General features: G+C 40.8%; 1 protein-coding gene across 2 annotated transcripts in view; it reads left to right on the top strand.

Moving 5' to 3' along the window:
* Window positions 1–1227: 1227 nt before the first annotated feature.
* The window catches only part of LOC135493218 (multidrug and toxin extrusion protein 1-like), a 65490-nt gene continuing 46428 nt past the window's right edge, over window positions 1228–20289 (top strand). Inside the window, exon 1 of one of the 2 annotated variants that reach the window (XM_064780323.1) lies at window positions 1228–1373. In XM_064780323.1, coding sequence (XP_064636393.1) covers window positions 1295–1373 — 79 coding nt within the window. In that variant the 5' untranslated portion in view covers window positions 1228–1294. Of the gene's footprint in view, window positions 1374–6579; window positions 6701–20289 lie in introns of those variants that run through there. The other variant, XM_064780325.1, reaches the window with a different exon arrangement.

The raw sequence follows: 20289 nt of genomic DNA, 5'->3' as shown, positions 1-20289 counted from the left end.
CCTTCAAATGTAGACCCCTTTCATTTGGATGTGACCCAAGCCCCGTCTCCTTAGAATGTGACTCATTTGGATGACTCAAGACCCTTCTCCTTTAGAGGTGAATAAGCCCCCTCTCATCTGGATGTGTCCCAAGATCCTTCTCCTTCATATGCGACTAAAGACCCCTTTCATTTGGATGTGTTCCAAGACCTGTCTCATTTGGATGTGACTCAAGACCCTTCTCCTTTAGATGTGACTAAAGCTCCCTCTCATCTGGATGTGTCCCAAGATCCTTCTCGTTCATATGCGACTAAAGATCTCTCTCATTTGGATGAGACCTAAGATCCGTCTCCTTCAAATGTGACTAAAGACCCCTTTCTTTTGGATGTGTCCCAAGACCTGTCTTCTTAGAATGTGACTCATTTGGATGTGACTCAAGACCCTTCTCCTTTAGACGTGACTAAACACCCCTCTCATCTGGATGTGTCCCAAGATCCTTCTCCTTCATACGCGACTAAAGATCTCTCTCATTTGGATGTCACCCAAAATCCGTCTCCTTCAAATGTGACTAAAGACCCCTTTCTTTTGGATGTGTCCCAAGACCTGTCTCCTTTAGATGTGACTATTTTGACCTCTCTTATGTGAATGTGACCCAAGGGCCTTCTCCTTCAGATGAGACCTCTCTCGGACCTCTCTCATTTCAATGTGACCCAAGCCCTTTCTTCAGATGTGACTAAAGACCACTCTCACTTGGATGTGACTCAGGACTGTTCACCTCAGGATGTGACTCAGGTTGTCTCCTGTCGACCATCAGTTTCATATAAGAGTACACATAGTACATCATATCACTAACTCCAAATCTCGTGAAAGCTTCATTAATATCCACATATAATGGTTTTGGCCTAAAATGAGCAGCAGATTAATGAGAAAATTGGATTTATCGGCGAGTGGGAAGTTCCCTTATGAAATACTGGTAACTCCGAATCATTACCTTACAAATGCGTATGAGTTGTACATAAATAACGGTCTTGACCTTAAACAAATGGGAAATTAATGAGAAAAGTGGTATTTATCAGCGAGTTGGGAGGGAAATGTCATTGTATGTACAGAAAGTTCCCATTATGTCTAAATTTCATATGTTATACGCACATTACCATACGTGTATTACAGAGCCAAGCATTTTTGGTATGATCTTTCCATGATGGTCATTGGTTATGCGTTTTAAGTCGCGGTGTCGTCAGTTCAGCACGGAGTTTGTGCTATTATATTACTGACCATAAACGAATCTGTATAACTTATTATTTATTCGGATAAAATGGTTAATATTTTGTCGAGGACAGCACTGGATAACTGGAGGCCAATGTCGATTGTGACGGTGAAGGGCGCCAAGAAAGGTAGGACAAGTTACATTCATGCATAGGACATTGTCGAAAATTTGACATTTTATCAAATTTCACCAAACCAAGTTATGCGCACTCTCTCCGTCAGCGTAACATTCCTGAACGAATTAAAGCTACAGCCCTTCGCATACTGCATCAACGCTCGCCTGACTGATCCGTGCCCGCGAGATTTTCCTGTCTCGGTTGACTTCAAGAGGTTCTTCGGTTCTGGAATGAGCTACGACAGTCGCGGGCGGCCTGTTTACAGTTCTTTCAAGCATCTTCCTTTCTCAGCGTAACAAACTAGTCTTAGAAATGAAGGATTTTGAGCTCTTGGAAAACCTTCAATGGTTTTTCGGCAAAAACAAATATACACCCCGCAGAGGTTTTTTAGTGAGTGAAAAACCACAATGGTTTTTGTGATTCCGAAGAACCTCTTTTCGCTGAAAAACCTCTACGGGGTGCGTCTATAGGCCGAAATTGGAAATGGGTGCAGCTTCTGGACTCGCCTTTTTCTTCGTCCCCCTTTTTTATCAATTAGATGCTATGGACTGCCTTTTTCTTCCTCTTTCTTTATCAATGGGATGATAATATGCGCAGCTGCCTTCTAGATGGTCGGATTTGTGTTTTTCTTCCAGCTGTGATTGAAGATTAAAGGAAATGTTCTAGACCGCTTGTCCCAGGTGTTTCGGCATTTCGTCCTTGACATTCATTGATTATGCCATCAGGCCCTGGTGCTTTTATCTGCTTAAGTGATTTCATGTCAGCAGTTGGTATGATTGATTTATTTTCCCAATTTGCTGTAGAAATCTGAAGATAAATGAGATGCGATGACGGAGAAGTAAGATTACATCCTAAGAAAATCAGGGGCCGGTAAATGTTTGCTCCTCAGGATGAGAGTCTAGGGCCAGTTTCAATCTGTGCGCCAGCGGTAAAGTTGGCGTCGAGTCCTAACACTGTCATTGTAAGTTCAATTTACCCCGGAGATAACGCTTATTGAGCGAACGCCGGCGTTGGTCTTTAAGCATCGGGGCCATGTTCAGCAGAGTTCTGAGTAGGTCTGTAATTGCGCTATGGCCGCCTCGAAAGACACTCCTCCCCCAAGAATAACTAAAAGTCTTCTTAAACTTTCTTCTCTGTTTTATGTTGCTGTTTCTTCGCTTAAATGAACAGATGACAGTGCACCTAAGGCCTTTCTAACAATTACCTGCTGTTGCCGGCCGGCATGACCCAACTCCTCAATTCATGCAATTATTTTTTGTGGCCGAGTTTAGAAGAGGGTGGGTTGAAGCAGATGTGTCGTGTTTCAACTGGTTTGCTATCTAATTGCTCCACACATCAATGGAATGTACAAAATATATGTCAACACACAATACAATCGTATACATTACTATACACAAACAAAAGTATACATGAAGTTGATGTGCGCGTGTAGGAAAGTTTCCAAATTAAAAATTTCTTGACTAGGAAAATTTCAAAATTATAATATTGCATTACCGGCCTCGGAAATTTCCGAAGTGAAATTCTTGCCTGGTCATGTAGGATGATGTTTGAAACACAACTCGCCGCTTTTCTGGACAGATGGTGTCTTAAATTTTTGAAATGATTTGTATGGATTCTATCGTTAAGAGGTCGCGAAGACGTACAGGTAAGACCCATTCTTTGCCAAGGCCTTTTAACCGTCCGTGGCCAAGATTGCCGTAAATCAGGACTGTTTTGATGGAAAGTCAGAAAACCAGAGCGCAGATATGATAACATCATGTTATAAATTGTACGGTATATATTACGTCGAAGCATGGCATACCGTCGACAGCTTCCCATTGAATGTCACAACGACCTTTTTTCCCAACCACACTTTGAAAGAGTCACCCTTTGTCTATTATAACAACCACCTTTCGTCACAGCCATCTTTTGTCACAACCGACCTTTGTCTATTGTTGCAGCCAACTTTTGTCACAACCAACGTTCGTCACAATCACCTTTTGTCACAAGCAACTTTTGTCTTTTGTCACAACCACCTGTTGTCAGAACCACCTTTCCGGACAATTCAAGCGTATCAATTGTTCCCGTATAAAGCCTGCGTGCAGTCTGTTGGTCCATGACAGGTGAGACTCGGAATGTTGCGTAATAAATCAACATAATCACCTCGCATTACTCTGTTATGTATACATAGGCCCTATGGTATAAATATTCAGACCGTTTAAGCGGTAGTCAACTTTTGAGGGATATCCTTTTCTTTACCTATCCTAAAAACGAATCAATTAAACCCGTAGCACACCAGCCGCCAACTTCGGCGTTCACAGGCGTTTTTTGCCGCAAGAGTCCTGAACGCCTGAAAAATCCCTAGTCTGCTACGAACGGCGTCGGCGAACGCGACTTGCCGCCACTTGCCGCAACTGAACGCCAAATATCTAACATGTTTGATTTTTGACGCGTGTCGCCGCGTTTGAACGCAAGAAGAAGCCAGGTGTGCTACGGATTGCCGCCTGAATTGGCGTCGGCGGCGAGGCTATGGCCAATCAGTATGCGTCTTGATGTCACACGATTTCAAAATGGCAGCCTAAAGTGGCGGAAAAGACGCTACTGGACGTAGATTCTGGGCAGGTGTGCTCTGACCGGGATGCACTGGTATGGCAAGCCAAAGCGGAATTTATTCAAGACTTTAGAATTACCATTCAAGAAGTTAAATATAAGTTCAAGAAGGAAATATATGTTCAAGACTAAAATATGTTCAACCTTGAATCAAATGTTTTCAACCTTGAATAAAATATGTTCAACCTTGAATGAAATATGTTCAACCTTGAATAAAATATGTCCAACCTTGAACAAAATATATTCAACCTTGAACAAAATATATTCAAGACTCACGTGACCATATTCAAGACGCACGTGACCACAAAATTGATGACGTAGAGCGTAGAATCTGTGGTACTTCCGATGCGTTCTGTTTCACGACAGGCATTGCGCATTTTGAACCTATAATTTGCCTGATATGTCTGTGAAACATGTATCGACTCTGACATTCACTCGGCATCCATGTCATGATGTGTAGGATTACAGTACATGTCAGGTGTAGGCGGCTAGGTACGTGTACAACCATGTGTCAAAACCTCGTGCGAACAATTCGAGCTCCGAAACGCAACACAAGTACCATGGGTTCGGGAAAGTCCGGACGCGGGTTCGGGAAAGTCCGTAAAGCATCAAAACATGAGCAACTACGTCATCAATTTTTGTGGTCACGTGCGTCTTGAATATGGTCACGTGAGTCTTGAATATATTTTGTTCAAGGTTGAATATATTTTGTTCAAGGTTGAATATATTTTGTTCAAGGTTGACAATATTTGATTCAAGGTTGACAATATTTGATTCAAGGTTGACAATATTTGATTCAGGATTGAACATATTTTGGTCTTGAACATATATTTAACTTCTTGAATAGTAATTCCACGGTCTTGAATAAATTCCGCTTTGGCTTGCCATACACTGGCCGCCAACTTCGGCGTCGAGAGGCGTCAGCTGAACGCTTCTTGTCGCCAAAGTTGGCGGCTAGTGTGCTGCGGGATTTAGTAGCCAAAAAATAATGTCAATATTCAGGAGCTTCATCAACAGTCTCCTGATCAATTACCGATTTGATTACCACAGAATGGCCACTGTTTGTGCAGTTGTCATACATGTATTGTATATTGATTAAAGGACCATTGTCATTATTAATGGTGCTTGTTAACCCCGCTACTGCAACGCTAATGGAAATGACGTTGCGTCGTAATAGCGGGGTGACGTGAACTCGGATCTCGGCGTGCACTCACGTGGCGGGAAAGGTCTTTGCACCATAGGACATGCGCGTACTGAAAATAACGAATAACGCGTTTTTCTACTATCTAAGAGCTGAAACAAAATTGGAAGAGCATCAAACACGTACAAAATAAGTGTTTACTGATAACCAAGAAGAAGAACAAATATACTGTAATAAAAAGTCGACCATTCCTTTAAGTTTTTTTTTGTTACGGACTTAGATTAACAAGTGCTCATGACGTCACAACTGATGATTTGGTTTCGGTCTGAAGTAGACTGGTCCGTGTCGGTCTATGCCCCTCTGGCAGTCTTGACCTGCATGTGCCATTCAGTAGTGGCTGAACAGTCTAGTCTGTGTGCCACCCTAGCGCTGACTATTGAGACAGACAGTTTTGGCCTGAGCCCTCCCTTCCCAAGGTCCCGCCTGCAGTTCATCGATTTGTGGCCTGGGGGCGTTGCGCGGCAGCCAATTTCCCTTACCATCAAGCGCCACCTCTCTCCTTGATTCCAAACCAGCACGACCAGCTGTCCTTTGCTCGCGGCCCAAGTGGCAGCAGCTGTTGCTCCAATCATCACTCATTTGTTCCAATCAATAGGCACAGTTAGGATCAATTGGAATTGTCTCCTCCGTTGCGAATAACAGGCCAATGGTGTGTACATCCGAGGAGAAGATTGTTTAGGATATTGTATCATTGTATCAATGTATCATTCTGTATCATTGCACACAAACAATACAGATAATAATAGAAAAGTTCCATTGATCGAACAACAGGCAAATTGCAAAGCAACTTGTTAGATTGCCAGTGTAGCAGTCTTAAAATATCCCCCTTGAAATCGTGTACGCCCCCATTCACTATCGTTATTGTATGTTGACGGATTAAGATATCGTTCTGTAGAAACCTGTCCTTCAATACCGCAGCATGAAGCGAATGAACGAATCATATATCGAGCAACCATGAGCCAACGATCGCGAGTTTCTCCCTTGACATAAATGCTACATTTCATAAAAGGATTGAAGCAAAAACAAGTGTTAATCCCCGGCGATGATCCTTTTCAAATGTCGCCAACGAAACACATGACGGCAAACTAGGCACCAAATTCAGGTGAAGCGTTTTTCAAGTACATGTATACCGACTACATCCCAGTGTTAAGCCATGATTTTACATCAGAGACGTTACGGACAGTTCTTTCTCTCTTCTACTTCACTGGCGCATATTTTTTCAAAACAAACTATTGGAAGCCATTCTTCCGATACTCTATCAATTAAAACGTACCGTAACAACAAGGACGAAAACAGCACAGCATCATGTAGTATAATATTCACTTTTCCCACGCCTTGTCTGACTGAACCAAAAGGTCTGTTCGTTTAAACCTGATCAATAGGCCTTTGAACGAATCACTCCACCGTGCGTTACTGGTACATACTCCAAGTATTTGCTGATCCGTGTGATTTTCAACAGTATGTGGGTGGTTACTCAAGGCAGTAGCGACAGAAAGTGATTCTGATGGATTTTAAGTGACGAAATTGGAAATGCATTACTTCGTAATAGGTAGGCGATTCTAACGAGTTTTCGGCGATGGTGTTTTCATTTTCAATGTTGATCCTCACGCGTTCAAACGATGCCACCTGATGATAACTGTTATAACAGTCAATGACAAGTGTTATAAAATTAACAATTCTATGAAAAACTCACGGTGGTTGTGAGAATTTTTTAGATAACAGTAAAGAAAATTGATTGAAATAAGAGTCAGATTTAGATACAATGTGATAGTCATGATATCTTTAACGGGTGTATTCCTGTTTCGCCTATTCCTGTTCCGCCTATTCCTGTTTCGCCTATTCCTGTTTCGCCTATTCCTGTTTCGCCTATTCAAATGTATTGCTAACCTCCCCACAGACGTAGGAATATGAACCGTCCCTTACTGACCGACCAAACCCGAGGAGAGCCACATATGTACGCATTGAAACAATACGTCAATGGAGAGAGGGACATAATGAGTTACGTTGATGCCATCAGTTACCTTGTCTGACATAATATCATGATATGTATTTTCCACCTTGTTTGACTTTATATGTGCTGTACCTACATGTATATTATGACATGGGTTTTACAGCTGATTTTGATCAAATAATTATGAGAATGTACAATATTATGTATTTTTATCAAAAACTCATGAATTCAGTTTTCATAAAATAAACGACTGCTTTACTCTACTTAATCGATTAGTTTTTACTGTGTGTCAGTATGGTCCTATGGTCCTATGGTCAAATAAGTCCCGGACTGTCCCCGCTTTCAAGGTGACTCTTTCAAAACGGTCATGGCATAACAAAGTTGATGGCATTTGATTAGTCAAATTGTCATCACATCGTTAACATCATCCAATTGTCCCCTCACATTTTCCCCATAAAATGGACATGCATCCCTAAGGTTCCCCGTGGGAGAGTCGATTTATTGTAGGGGTACTGGAAAGTAGGCGAAACAGGAACAGGCGAAACAGGAATAGGCGAAACAGGAATTTTGTAGGCGAAACAGGAATAGGCGAAACAGGAATAGGCGAAACAGGCATAAACCCTTTAACGAGAAGAGTAAAGTCTAGATAACGGACACGATCCTCTTTCGAGATTAGATTCAATTAAAAAGCAGTGAGAAGTTTAGATAACTTCCAGGATAGAGAGAAGAGTCAGTTTTAGATATAAACCGTCACGATATTTTTTACGATAAGAGTACATTTTAGATAACGGGCACGATATCTTTTTAAACATGAGTTTCAATTTCAAATAACAGTGATGATAATTGTTTAAGATAAGGGTCGATTTTATAAAATATTAATTGGTGAGTCCAAATGTGTCATGTTTCGACAGAAACTCACAGAATCTTCTTTATAATGGCATTCCGTGTTTTCAATTTCCCCCAAATCTATATTTTGAGGGTCAAGTCACAACCAGCGTGCCGGTGTAACAGTTTTATATGTCCCAAGATCAAGTTGTCCAGAACGTCATCATCAAACAATAGGGAAGGTCACTTAGGGAAGGTCACTTTTTAGGGCGGGACACTTACTGCTCCACTAGTATCCTTTAACGTTAACTAGCCGAAGAGATCGTACAATTCATTCGTATTTCACAAATTACAGTACATTTCAGTATCATTCCAGCATCTCGCTACAAAAATATTACGAACACCAGGTGTCTTTGCATCGATCCATGTATTATTGTCCACGAATCTAATAAACAGAGCAGCTGAGTAAAGATCCATGTTTCCTTTATTGCAGTTTACAATATTCATTATGAGTTTCGGTGAACAAAGGGTGATTCTGCGCTCGAAAAATGCCACTTTAAATCGCCCACTGGTTACAAATATGGCACAGTCACTCACTGGCACAACAGGCAGAATTGGTTAATGTCGGCCCGGTTTTTTAAAACAACTTTTGTCACTAACGCTGGCGTTGAATTAGCTTCTCCTTCAGCTAGGCCCTTGAGACTAACGTCAAGTTAAGTTAAGTTGGTGACAAAACTTGATTTGAGGAAGCGGACCCTGGGTGACACAGAACGTCAACGTGCCCGGCTATAACTCTTGGCCCGGTTGCTCAATAACTCTTTATGTTTATGGGCTACTACAATGTACATGTGTTACAAATGAAATTTACTAGAGGAGATATTTTGTTGTATACAGCACTAAACAAAATACAAATGTAGGTTCTTTTTTTATACACGGCAGCGCTTTATAATGTACGATATTCTCAAAGCGCTTTACCTTTGCACTGATCAGAAGTTTTCTTTTTTCTTGTTCGCCGAGGTGGCCACACATGGTATGGCCACTGACCTAAAAGGTAGGTCGGCCCGTGGTACGGCCGTTGAGACTTCGGATATTTAGTTTCTCATGCAGGCTTTTCAATACACTAACCGTCTTGATATTTTGAGCAGTGAAAATAACCTGAATCTCACGTCTCGGGATGAAGTTTGTTGGCAAATGTTGTAACTCAGCCAGAATCACCCCACTCGAGACTCACAATTTTCATTGACAAATCCATGCACTGTACGATGTACATGCGCTCATAACTAGTCAGGATATACACGCTATCCAATTCAGAAGTGTCATCCAATAAAATGCCTACTTGAGAGTTGCTGGTGTACGGTGTATACATGCCTATCGATTTCAGTGATCTGAATTTCGAATCATATATTTCGAGTGGTATGTATACGCGTCAGACAGTCCTTATCTTGCTTATGAAAGAAATATTCACGAGGGACCGTGTTTAGATTTTTTCAAAAGTTCAAAAACCTTTATTTTTAAAAGCGTACATGTAGGAAACACAAATAGGCAACTCCTACTCGAGTTTCAGAAACCAAACAGATGTCAAACTGGTGTCGGGGACTTTATCCATATATACTCGAACTAACTCTAGTTTCTTCGAAATGGCTTTCGGCTGATGAGTCACTGAGCAAATTACAATGTACGCTGGTGTTTTAATTGGTACATGTACACCTACCGCAACCTCCGCAACATTTCTTTAATTTCCTCATCCAGTTACGAGCTCAGTGCCGAGCTCGTTGATAGCATAATTAAGTGGTGGTCCTTGGTACTCAACATCACCAACTTGACATCCCAATCATTGAGAATTTTTATTGGTAATTTTAATCAGCATTGCGAAAAACCGCTTACTGCGTGATTTTCATTAGCAATTGCACTCTACAAGTCGGGAAATGATTCCGGGAAAGGCTTCGGCGTGCTTCTTTATTCAGCCTTGCTGGCTCAGAGGCCGTGGGCCAAATATTAAAAGGTGTCATTTGTAACGTTTTCGGGGCAAAGTGAGTGCCTTTATCATGAATTCGGTGATGAAATCACATATTAAATTCCAACAGAATTACAGGTAGTTGCACGTTCACCGGATATACTGTCATAATCACGAGAATGTCCAAAGTTAGGAGGGGTTTTAGTTCATCTTTTCACTCCTAGGTGGCCGAACCTGCGACTTTCAGTCCTGTCACCTTTGAGGCAACTAATGAACTAAAATTATCCCATCAACAAGAGCAGATGATTTCTTTTCCCAATGTCGATATATCTGGCTTAGGAGCAACTATTTTGGGTAGTTACGTTTTATGTGAAGCAATATCGCTCTTGTAAAACTAATGAACACATACTTTGGCAGAATCTATCAACATCCACTTGGAAAACTCTATTGAGTTAAGTGACGTATGTTTTACTGACACTGTCTAGTGCAGTCATCGTAGTACAATGTACTTCTCAATTACTAAACCTGATACAATTTTCCAAAGATTTCAGTTAAATGTAATTTTTCATGTTTATTCACGGAACTGTAAAATGGATGTGTCGGACCGAATTACCTTTTGAAAATGACCCTTTAAAATTTCCGCGCCATGGTATATTCTATTAAAAACAATCGCCTCTGCATTGACAAACTTGAGCTTGCAAGATAGATACGAGGCTTAGCAGGTGGCACATAGCGATTATTTTATATGAGCTAATACAATGCAAACTCTGAACTCATAAAATTTTCTTTATTGGCCTAGGCCTCGAGGTATTTCTATAATTTCCCACGACATTAATGGTTTTGGAACATTTTTATCTTGAAACTCGGTGTCAGTAACGCTTTTGGTTTCTCCTTCCTGTAGCCTTTCTTTAAGTCGGTATATTTTCAACAGATCAAGCTACATGCACATGAATTTTATCAATCATGCCAAGACCTGATCTGGTGTTTTAAAAAAATCGTATGAAAGTCGCGGGTGGTGTCTTGGCCTCCGGATACCTGCGTCTCGTGGGTTTGTTTCCAGGCCAAGCGAACCACTCGACATGTGATACTTCAACTCACAAAACAGACTCGTATGGTTTTCTTGATACAAGATATTAGAAAGTAGCTCTGATATTACAGCAAGTATAAAGATAAGAGGAGGTATCATTTTGTTCGTATTTAGCTTGCCTTTGATAGCAGCCCTTCCAAATGGCTAGGGGGGGTCAACTGCAACTGAGCGCCATGCGATTTTAAAGAACACGTATTTATGGGGTTATTTTGAGTTGCTCATTTTTCTCTAATCTATACTTGGTAGAACGTAATAATACAAATGTATATGCAATCACGTGTAACTGAACCTAGATGTTTGTTGTGTACAATTCAAATACTGATTCACTACTAGTTTGAGATTCGATATCAAAAACGAAAGAAATGGCAGTTCCTATGGGAACCATAAGTCTACATTCCCTAATCCCTTAAGGGAGTGTCAAATGCTTGATAGACAATGTATTTAACGAGAGCCCTTAATTTCAGTGATATCGGTGAATCACTAGAAATGGCTCTTATCAGTTTCAGATGAGCACAAGGCGCTGTGTAATAACGATTATACATCTGACTGACGCATCATCAAATTTTTCTAATCGAACATTAAATTTTATTAAACGATTTTTAATTTACAGATAGGCTAACATACTTCTCTCCTTTGAACGAAACATAATCTTTTCACACCCCATTCATCACCCTCACTGCGCATGACCGTATCTTTATTTATTGTTGATGTCGTTGGTTCCGTATAAGCTTGCTATGGAGAATGCCCATTCTTTGGTGAAATTTATAATTGATTTGCGTCTACAATCCGATTCTGGATAATGTTTCAGATCCATAGCGAAGCTAGCTTTCTTGGTTATGGAGGGGGGGGGGATAAACACCTCTTTTGGCCATTTAAAGCCAAAGGATGTGGAGCATTTTTTTGTTCAATGACACTGCCTTGCTGACCTCAAATCGATGAATCCGCACTGGCCACTTCAAAAAAACAATGCTCAATGCTTAATAATCAAAATGCAACTGCTCATTGCACAGAATTACATCAGAAACGGAGTATTAAGTTGCACACGGGATTTTTTTGTCAAGGAATTGGAATTTCATATGCGTTACTGAATAGTCCAAACCCTGATGTTTAATGGAGAAAGGCACATGACTATTACTGCATGTAGATGAAAACCTGAATTGTATTTCACAAACTTTGTCAAAGGATGTGATTAGATAGCTTAAATAGTCCAGAGTAGTCCACAAGCAGAACATAGATTGGATATTTCAAAGCAAAAGCCAAAACGCCTTCAGAAAGCCATGTTTTTCTGATAGCTATTCCGTCAAGTAGTTCTCCAGAAGAATGGTGTCCTCTTCAACAGCAGATGTTGATGATGGCCAGCAAACCACGTGATCGTGATCTATTATGATCACGTGATGTAATTAACTTTTGAATAGCTTGATTCGTTCTCGATCAACTCATGATAAGTCCGTCATCTTCGCCATCATTTCGGCAATGTTCATGAATTTCCGGAAAGCCGAAAATAGCCGAATGATAATCGGTCAGCAATCGGAATCAAGAGTCGGCAATTTCGTTTTACATCAGTCTGAATCTGATTGGTATATATATATATGCGTTGCTGTCCCGAATAGGTGACATGCACCTTAAAATCTTCCCAAGAATACGTCTCCACCACGTTTATCGGCCCTTGCCAGCCCACATAAAAGCTTCATCGTGGGGTCGATTGTTATCAAAATTACCCTTTGATAAGACGACAGACGAACAATGGGACTTTGGGCCGAGGTGCTAGCGCGCTTTGTTTAAAGACAATAGACAGTGTACCGGACTAGACCTGAATTCTTTTGACTGCCTGGTATGGGGCAAAAAAGGTACTCAGAATCACCTATAGGATATGGAAACAGAGTGGTTAGCAAGATTCAGTCGGTACTTGAATTGTATCACTTCTACTTCAACGGATGCCCCGGGCCGTATTCCAATCATCCCAAATTGAGGTCTAGACTCTGGTATCATCGTCATCAGCAAATCTGGTTCGTGCGATCTTCTCATATGATGGCTACAGAAGAATAGCCTGCTCTTGACTAGCAGCTGCAGCTGATTCCAGCCCAGCCTCCCATCCCACCCATCCCTGATCATATGAGGCGTTTATAAAAGATCACTCATCAAAGACCGCGGCTAAATTAGCATGTTTATTGCTTGGCTGTCAGAGGCACCAGTTCCTATGATGAAGAGGCTTCGAGACAAAAATCACTCAGTCTGGGGAAAATGAAAATGGCGCTTGGCGGCTAGCCATCAACAGGGCATTTTTCGTTCATTTTCAGCAGTTCGTTCGGACCGTTTTTGCTACGTACATCAAAAAGTGCGTAATATCATTCTTCCAGCTCACACGCAATGGACGATGTGTCTGTGTAGAGATTGTACTGTGGATTGTGTGGCATTTCCGCCAATGCCGCGGGAAGTAATGGACAGGCACTGGTTTGCTAAATTTGGTAAAGCTCCTGGAGATGGACTGTAGGCAGGGTGAAGGTGTCAAATTGGTGATCGTCTGGTGGGTGTGTGGTGAAGACTTTTCGTGTGTAATTATTCAGTATATTCCTCGTACAAGCGTTGAATGTTTCGATATACTAGCTTGCTGAGGTACAATGTAGGAGAACGCCCAACTCTGAGCTGTCTGGCTCCTAAGACTCCTTTCTATATACACTATAGTGTCAAATACATCATACAGCTTGTGAGGGACTTGACTGTGGCACGAGATTACCCCCATCTACAGTTGAGGGTTCTCGAAGACTAATTTCATACGACCACTTTTTCACGGGAGACAGGGACCGAGCAGGGGCGCCGGACTGTTTAAAGCTCAGTAGCCGAGAGGCTGAATCCTATCCTACAAATGTAAACACGAAATCATCATTTTCTAATCACTGAGGAATCCATGAGTCTTACTTTCTTATTCTTTCTGTGTCATCTTGTCATCAATATTCCAGATACCATGGATTTTATCAACACAATAATCACAGCAATCATGGCAATAGCGAGCGTGGCTTTCTATCTGACCATTATCCATCATGGCCAAAGCTCAAATTATCTGTTGCTTAACAACAATGGAGAGTGATGACACGAATCAGAATTCAGATAACAAAACAAGCTTAGAAATATACATGTCAAAGAACGATCCCTTTTTTTCGTTCTTACGACCGCAATAACTAATTGTAACAGTATTTGTTGCAGAAAATAGGCCTACAGAGGAATGAGCGTAGAGAGTTTTCGCACACACGTCCACGTAACGCCTATCCCATTGCTCGACTTCGTTATCAGGAGGTCAAACAATAAGATAGGCGTTCACATTGGCGTTTGGGGGATTCGCGAATTATTTCAACTGGCAAGTTCAATTCAAATTTCAAATTCTTAGCGAATGATATTTTGCAAAAGAGCTAAATTTCCTCACTTTGTATTCATGGCTGAACCTAATAGCATTTAATCATAAAATACGTGTTGTTGGATGTGGAGCCAATCTGCATCCGTGTACAAACCAATTGATCATCCTGTTTGGTCGAGAGAGTATCTTTTAAGCCTATTTTCTTTAAATACAATAAGCTTCGGGTTTTTTTTCTTATATTCCTGGCTTTATCAAGTTATATATCATGATGCTATTGCGCACGAAAAACAGATATCCAAGAATGATATTTACAATAATAGTTGTTGCTAAATGTATAGGAAACAGATAGGATTAAACGCCCATGTTATCAAATGATGTATGCACCAAGCCTATCTCAGAAAATTCATTATCACATGAGAGTCCATACTTTTGAATGCACTTACCAGATTGAATTTCAATTTTAGCAAAACGGATTGAAAAATCGATTTGCTGGCTTATGACATGTATAACAAACTGGAGTTTCTTCGACGACAAATGTTTAGATATTTTGTCAATGTTTTGTTCAAACGATGACAGATTTGAGATATATCGATGTTTGTACATCAATATCCGGAGGCATCAGACATACAGCAAACATTCCGAAGATAAAATTAGTAACGCAATGCATGTCTTTATAAGAATGTTTAACAGTTACACGCAACATGGATTCCTTGTTCTACAGGGTTGAACAAAAATAGTACTATACTGCTATCTTCAAAGTCCAATACCTTTTTGGCTGGTACCTTTTCCCTTATGTAGTTCTTAGCAAAATCTGTCCTGAGGAAGATCCAGTAAAGATCGAAAGTTAGAGTAAAAAAATCAAATTGATCATGAAAAAGGTGTTAACGCTCTCTACTACAGTTTAACCTTAATAGAGGCATTTTTACCCTCACTCCTGAGGAAGATCCAGTAAGGATCGAAAGTTAGAATAAAAAAATTAAATTGATCATGAAAAGGGTTTCAACGCTCATTAATTACTACATTCTTACTTTCATAAAGGCATTTTACCTGACACTATTTCTGCATTGCATTGCCAATGAAACCGATAGCAAGGGATCAACATTTTGAAAAACTTTGATGAAAGGAGGCGCGGCTTTCTCCCTTAGAAGTGTGAATATTTTTCGAAATGTTTTTTTTTCATTCTGACCTCAACAGCTCTGTTCTTCATGACCGAGTCTTTGGAGTGATGTTTCTGACTCGTTTCGCGACTGTCAAGACTTGTCGATATTTTGGATTCGCTATTGCACTGGTAATAATTTGTGGAGTAGGCCTACATGTAGATAATAACACAGGTGCGTGAAGATACCAGATTCATCACAGCAATCGAATGAGCTCTCAAACACGGATACATGCAGTAACACAATAATACACATTCCAGTCGACCTATATTCGGTTGTATGTTTTATTGAAGCTAGTTAATCGTTAATTGACCATTATGACTGGATGATTTTGGTGTCTTTACGCGCCAGTGACCACATGGTGAAACATAAGTCTGTTGGCAGAGAATAACATTCGACTGATCTGCTGTGGAAATGCCTCTACTGATTTGATGGTTGGTGCCAGGTTCAGAGCGCTTCAGTGGCAACCTTGACATGCAGTTATATAGTAAAACTGGCTAAGCTTGAAATGTTTGTCTTGTGATGATGGAAGCCGCCAGCGACCTGCATAATTTCGCACTGAGAGACACTTGATCCATAATGCGCCCACCTGCCCCGAGTCGTAATTGAATAAAATAATGGCTGGCGCTGACACCTCCAATCGATACTGTTGATTGTGCCGATGAATAGATTCCATATCCGTAGGCCTCATCACGTGTGTCTGGGAGATTCTACATGAAATGTACAGGGCCATTACGTGTTATTTGAGGTATTCAAGGTCATGACCTCTATATAGAACCAAACACCATAATCTGTCGGAATGCAATAGGGCCGGACACTCTTTCCATTGGGACATTTCTTCTTCTACACCAACCTTGCATCGAACAGGCCACTCCGACTGCGTAATCAAAATGAGTAGGATCGACCAGCGGCTTATTTCCTGTTGTTTCGTGAATATTCAGTTATTATGTTACTTAATATGAAACCACTCTTCATCAAAGCTGATTCATAATCACGAGAGAAATTTTTAAGTGTGTAAAATTTGTTTTGTTTATATCTATCGGGTGTAGCAGAAAAATGACCATTGGCACCGTGGTGAATTCAGGATTTACCATGTGGTGAATTGGAGGTCATTTTTTATAAGGGTAGAACCTATAGCCATGTTGGGACCAACAGCTTCTTTGCTGCGTCATCCCCCATTAAAGTCGCGTTTAATAATTCATGTGGGCGCCGTCACCCTGTCGTGTGTTAGCAAAATGATACTGATGTACACTGCATGGTGTTGTTAAGTGCTCAGTAATCAATTGTATTGTCATTGTTATCACAATTATTGACGAGTGTCTAAGAGTACCAATGTATTGAATTGAGAAATGAGGACCTAAGCTCATGAGCTGCATGTGGTAGCGTTAAAGGGACGACTTGGGCGTGGATTTATCTGGCCAGGAGGATAATGACACTGTTTGCCACCATGCGCCGTCACCTGTACTATTACACTAATGCTGAGTTCTGATTATGATTTTGGACAGTGTTGGGAGGCAGTTTTGGACATGGCATGTGAATTATCAGGCAGGCCTATGATTACACCCCGTTCCAGTGCATTATGTATTGCAGTTCAATAACTTTTCAATTACCGGTAGCCTGTTTCGAGAAGTAACGGTCCTGCCGGAAGCCATTTTTGTATGAAAAACCAACATATCTCAAACCCAAGTTGTCCCTTTAAGACGATTTACTTTTCAGAGCCGTGCGAATCTTGGCCCTATATGTATGACGTTGCATTAACTTGCATCTTCAGGCCTATAGAGATTCCACCTTGATACATTGTACAGTTGTTCATATTGACAAGTCTCTCAATTAGTTGAAAACAAATAGCGTATAATTTAATCAGGCAAAACTGTATCAACAGTAGAATTGTCCTGACATTTACTCAGACCCTTGATGGTAAAGTGCTTACTAGTCATGAAACCCAAAAGGTAAATACACCGGTCTACTTCAATACAGTTCGCTGAATTCAAGCGCTAATTTGATTAGCGGAGGATGGTTCTGATATCCACTTTGTAAGGACTTTGTTTTTTTTTAAATTCATGAAATTCATAAAGATTGAAAAAGTAACCGTGATGAATGTTAGGGATATATGGATGTCTCAGTTCCTGTCCCATAAGTTCATTCAAGCACTTTCTTTGGCAGGAATCAAAGTGTATGGTTTCAAAGTATTCCTTTCAAAGAGGACAACTGTACTTGATTCTATAAACGGATGGCCAGAATCGCTATACACCTTTCCAGAAATGGGGCGCTGAGTGTCCGAAATAGTGATGTCATAAGAGGGAACTATAGGCCTTATGGTGGAGGGACAAAGGAGATAGTCATGGTTGACCAACACACTTGAATGCCTTTAATGACGGACAAGGGGGAAAAAGTTAGTTCCAATGCAAGCCACCACTTTCGGGAAGCATGTATAATCCTCCTTTAAATTTGCTGGCTGGCGATTAGCTACCATTGATCTTACCATTAAAATAATGCTCCTGACAATAGCGTATTGTCTTTATTTACTTGCAGGGCAATAAGATAAGTTGTTGTATGAATCTTTTACGAATAGACACGTATACCGTCTTCTTATACCCCTGATACAAAATAACAGTGTCCATACATTGGGTGGGGTACGCAATAGGGTTCACCACATGCGGGGCGGTTTTTCTTTGCCCACATGATGAATGGGCATTGTCCGTCACGCCATGAATAAAGCCCAAATACGATTGTATGGTAATACAACCCATTCAATTCATTTAAAATCCCATCGACCAATGACTGCAAGTGGTGGGTGTCGGTGGTCATTGGTCTGCGCCACGATCTGAGCCAACCAGTCCAATCCACTAGGCCTAACCTTTGTATTAAAGGTATGTGAGGTATTCATCCCTTCGGGCCTCTTAAATATGGCGCCCAAAGACGGTATACGTGATGAAACAGTCTGAGAGTGCATGTATTTGAAAAACATTCATAGAATATGAAACACGCTTAAAAGTATGAGTTTGGATAAGAATGCGCCTAGTCGCCTTTAAGGTTAATTTCTCCACTCTCTTTAGAAGTGTCAATACCACTCTCTGATGATATTTTAGGCGTCTTGCTATTTGCTTTACATACGTCCGCAAGGCATTCTTTATATATATATGTTTATTCGTACTACTTTCCGTTGTACAGATAACAAAAAATAAGGTGCAATAAGACAATACAGAGTTGGGTGCAAATACAAGATATAATCTTGTGATACATGTACATGTATTTACAAAACATTAACTTGCCTCACGACGATGTCTGGAATTCATTCTCATGACAGGGACACATATTGAAAACATGGGATCCTGAGTCGATGACATTCGCGTGCCTTGGGTGTTATGAGCATTCAGGGGCTTATACAAGATGTCAATATAGGCGCAGGGAAGTGCTGAGAAGACATTGACAACAGGACGAGCTGCGTAGAGTCCGCGAGGGAATCCTCACCAAAAGACGCTCATTACACCGAAAGTCACGCAAAACTACGTGTCATACATATAATGTATTAGTTTGAAGGGCTCTGTGTTAGGAACTGCATGCAATCAACAGCCCACTAAAAATATAAACCTTGCAATCATATTACATACATCTAAACCTTCAATTCCATGTGTGGAATGCTGATTCGCTTAGGTTGGGTCGCTTCATTTGGAGTCGTTTCAAACTTTCCCGATGATAGAAAATGAACTACTACATGTACTGTGTGTGTAGGAACAGCATAACGCGTAGCTACAAGCAGATCTGCCCTGAGTGCCGGCTGGCATCGACAAAGGATGGGTATTACGAGGTAGCTACAATATAAACAAAACAATTGGTCTAGACTGTTCCACCACTTGACACATTCATTGCCAATTGCGACAACTTCATGTGGGTTACATTGTGCATTTCATTTACATCGTGAGCCTACGTACCGCATACACATATGATACTGTTAACCGGCATTGTTTTCAGGGCGATTTATTTTCGCAGATTTTGTAAATAACCTCAGTCAAAAATCACGAGTTTTATTCGAAAAGTTGAAAGAACTTACGCCAAAATAAAAATTTTGAAAATTTTACGAATCGCAAAGTAAAGGGGCACGTTAACTTGACGGTTTACGTGTTGTACACCATAGACCTTCGAACTTCGTGCTTCGTCGCTCGTAAACTGCCTCTTTGCTCATATTAAAGAGTTGACATAAAAAAGTGCGTTAGTGACACGTACAGTCCAACGCAACCTTTGATAAAATATACATTTGGACTCCTTTTTAATTTTTTCTGCTCGTCATTGAATTGTAAGCACAAATGAATTAGCAATTCAACCTTACTTGGGCTTGAAAAAACTAGCAAAAGTTATTTAAGTTCGTGGTTTGCTGAAAGGTTGATGACACACGCATAGCCACAAAATCCTGGGAAACGCTCAAAACTTATACATATGACTATGGAGATGCTTTCATCGCTTTTAAAGTCTGGACATAATCCCACAGCCTTGTCGTCGGACAAGTAATGCCCACGTGGTCATAACATCTCCAAATATTAACACACAAATTGGTCCGATGTTTTGTAGGGGGTGCCTCGGGCTAACGTAATCTTAACTTGTTTATCTCAATACGGCATGCATAAAACATGTCACTGATCGATTCACTGAGGCTGATAGCTGTAAATCGTTATTTCCAATCAAACGATATGTCACGGCAACAGCAAGCAGAAAGGACACGTACGTGCGGTGGCGACGCGATCAGAAAGAACCCGTGACTCACCGCATCAGCAGCATCCGCACAGACTTGCGCCTCCGACACGAAAATCGCTGAATACG

This window comes from Lineus longissimus, chromosome 9 (assembly GCF_910592395.1).
Source record: "Lineus longissimus chromosome 9, tnLinLong1.2, whole genome shotgun sequence".
Lineage (NCBI taxonomy): Eukaryota > Metazoa > Nemertea > Pilidiophora > Heteronemertea > Lineidae > Lineus > Lineus longissimus.
This window is presented reverse-complemented; position numbering and strand designations above follow the sequence as displayed.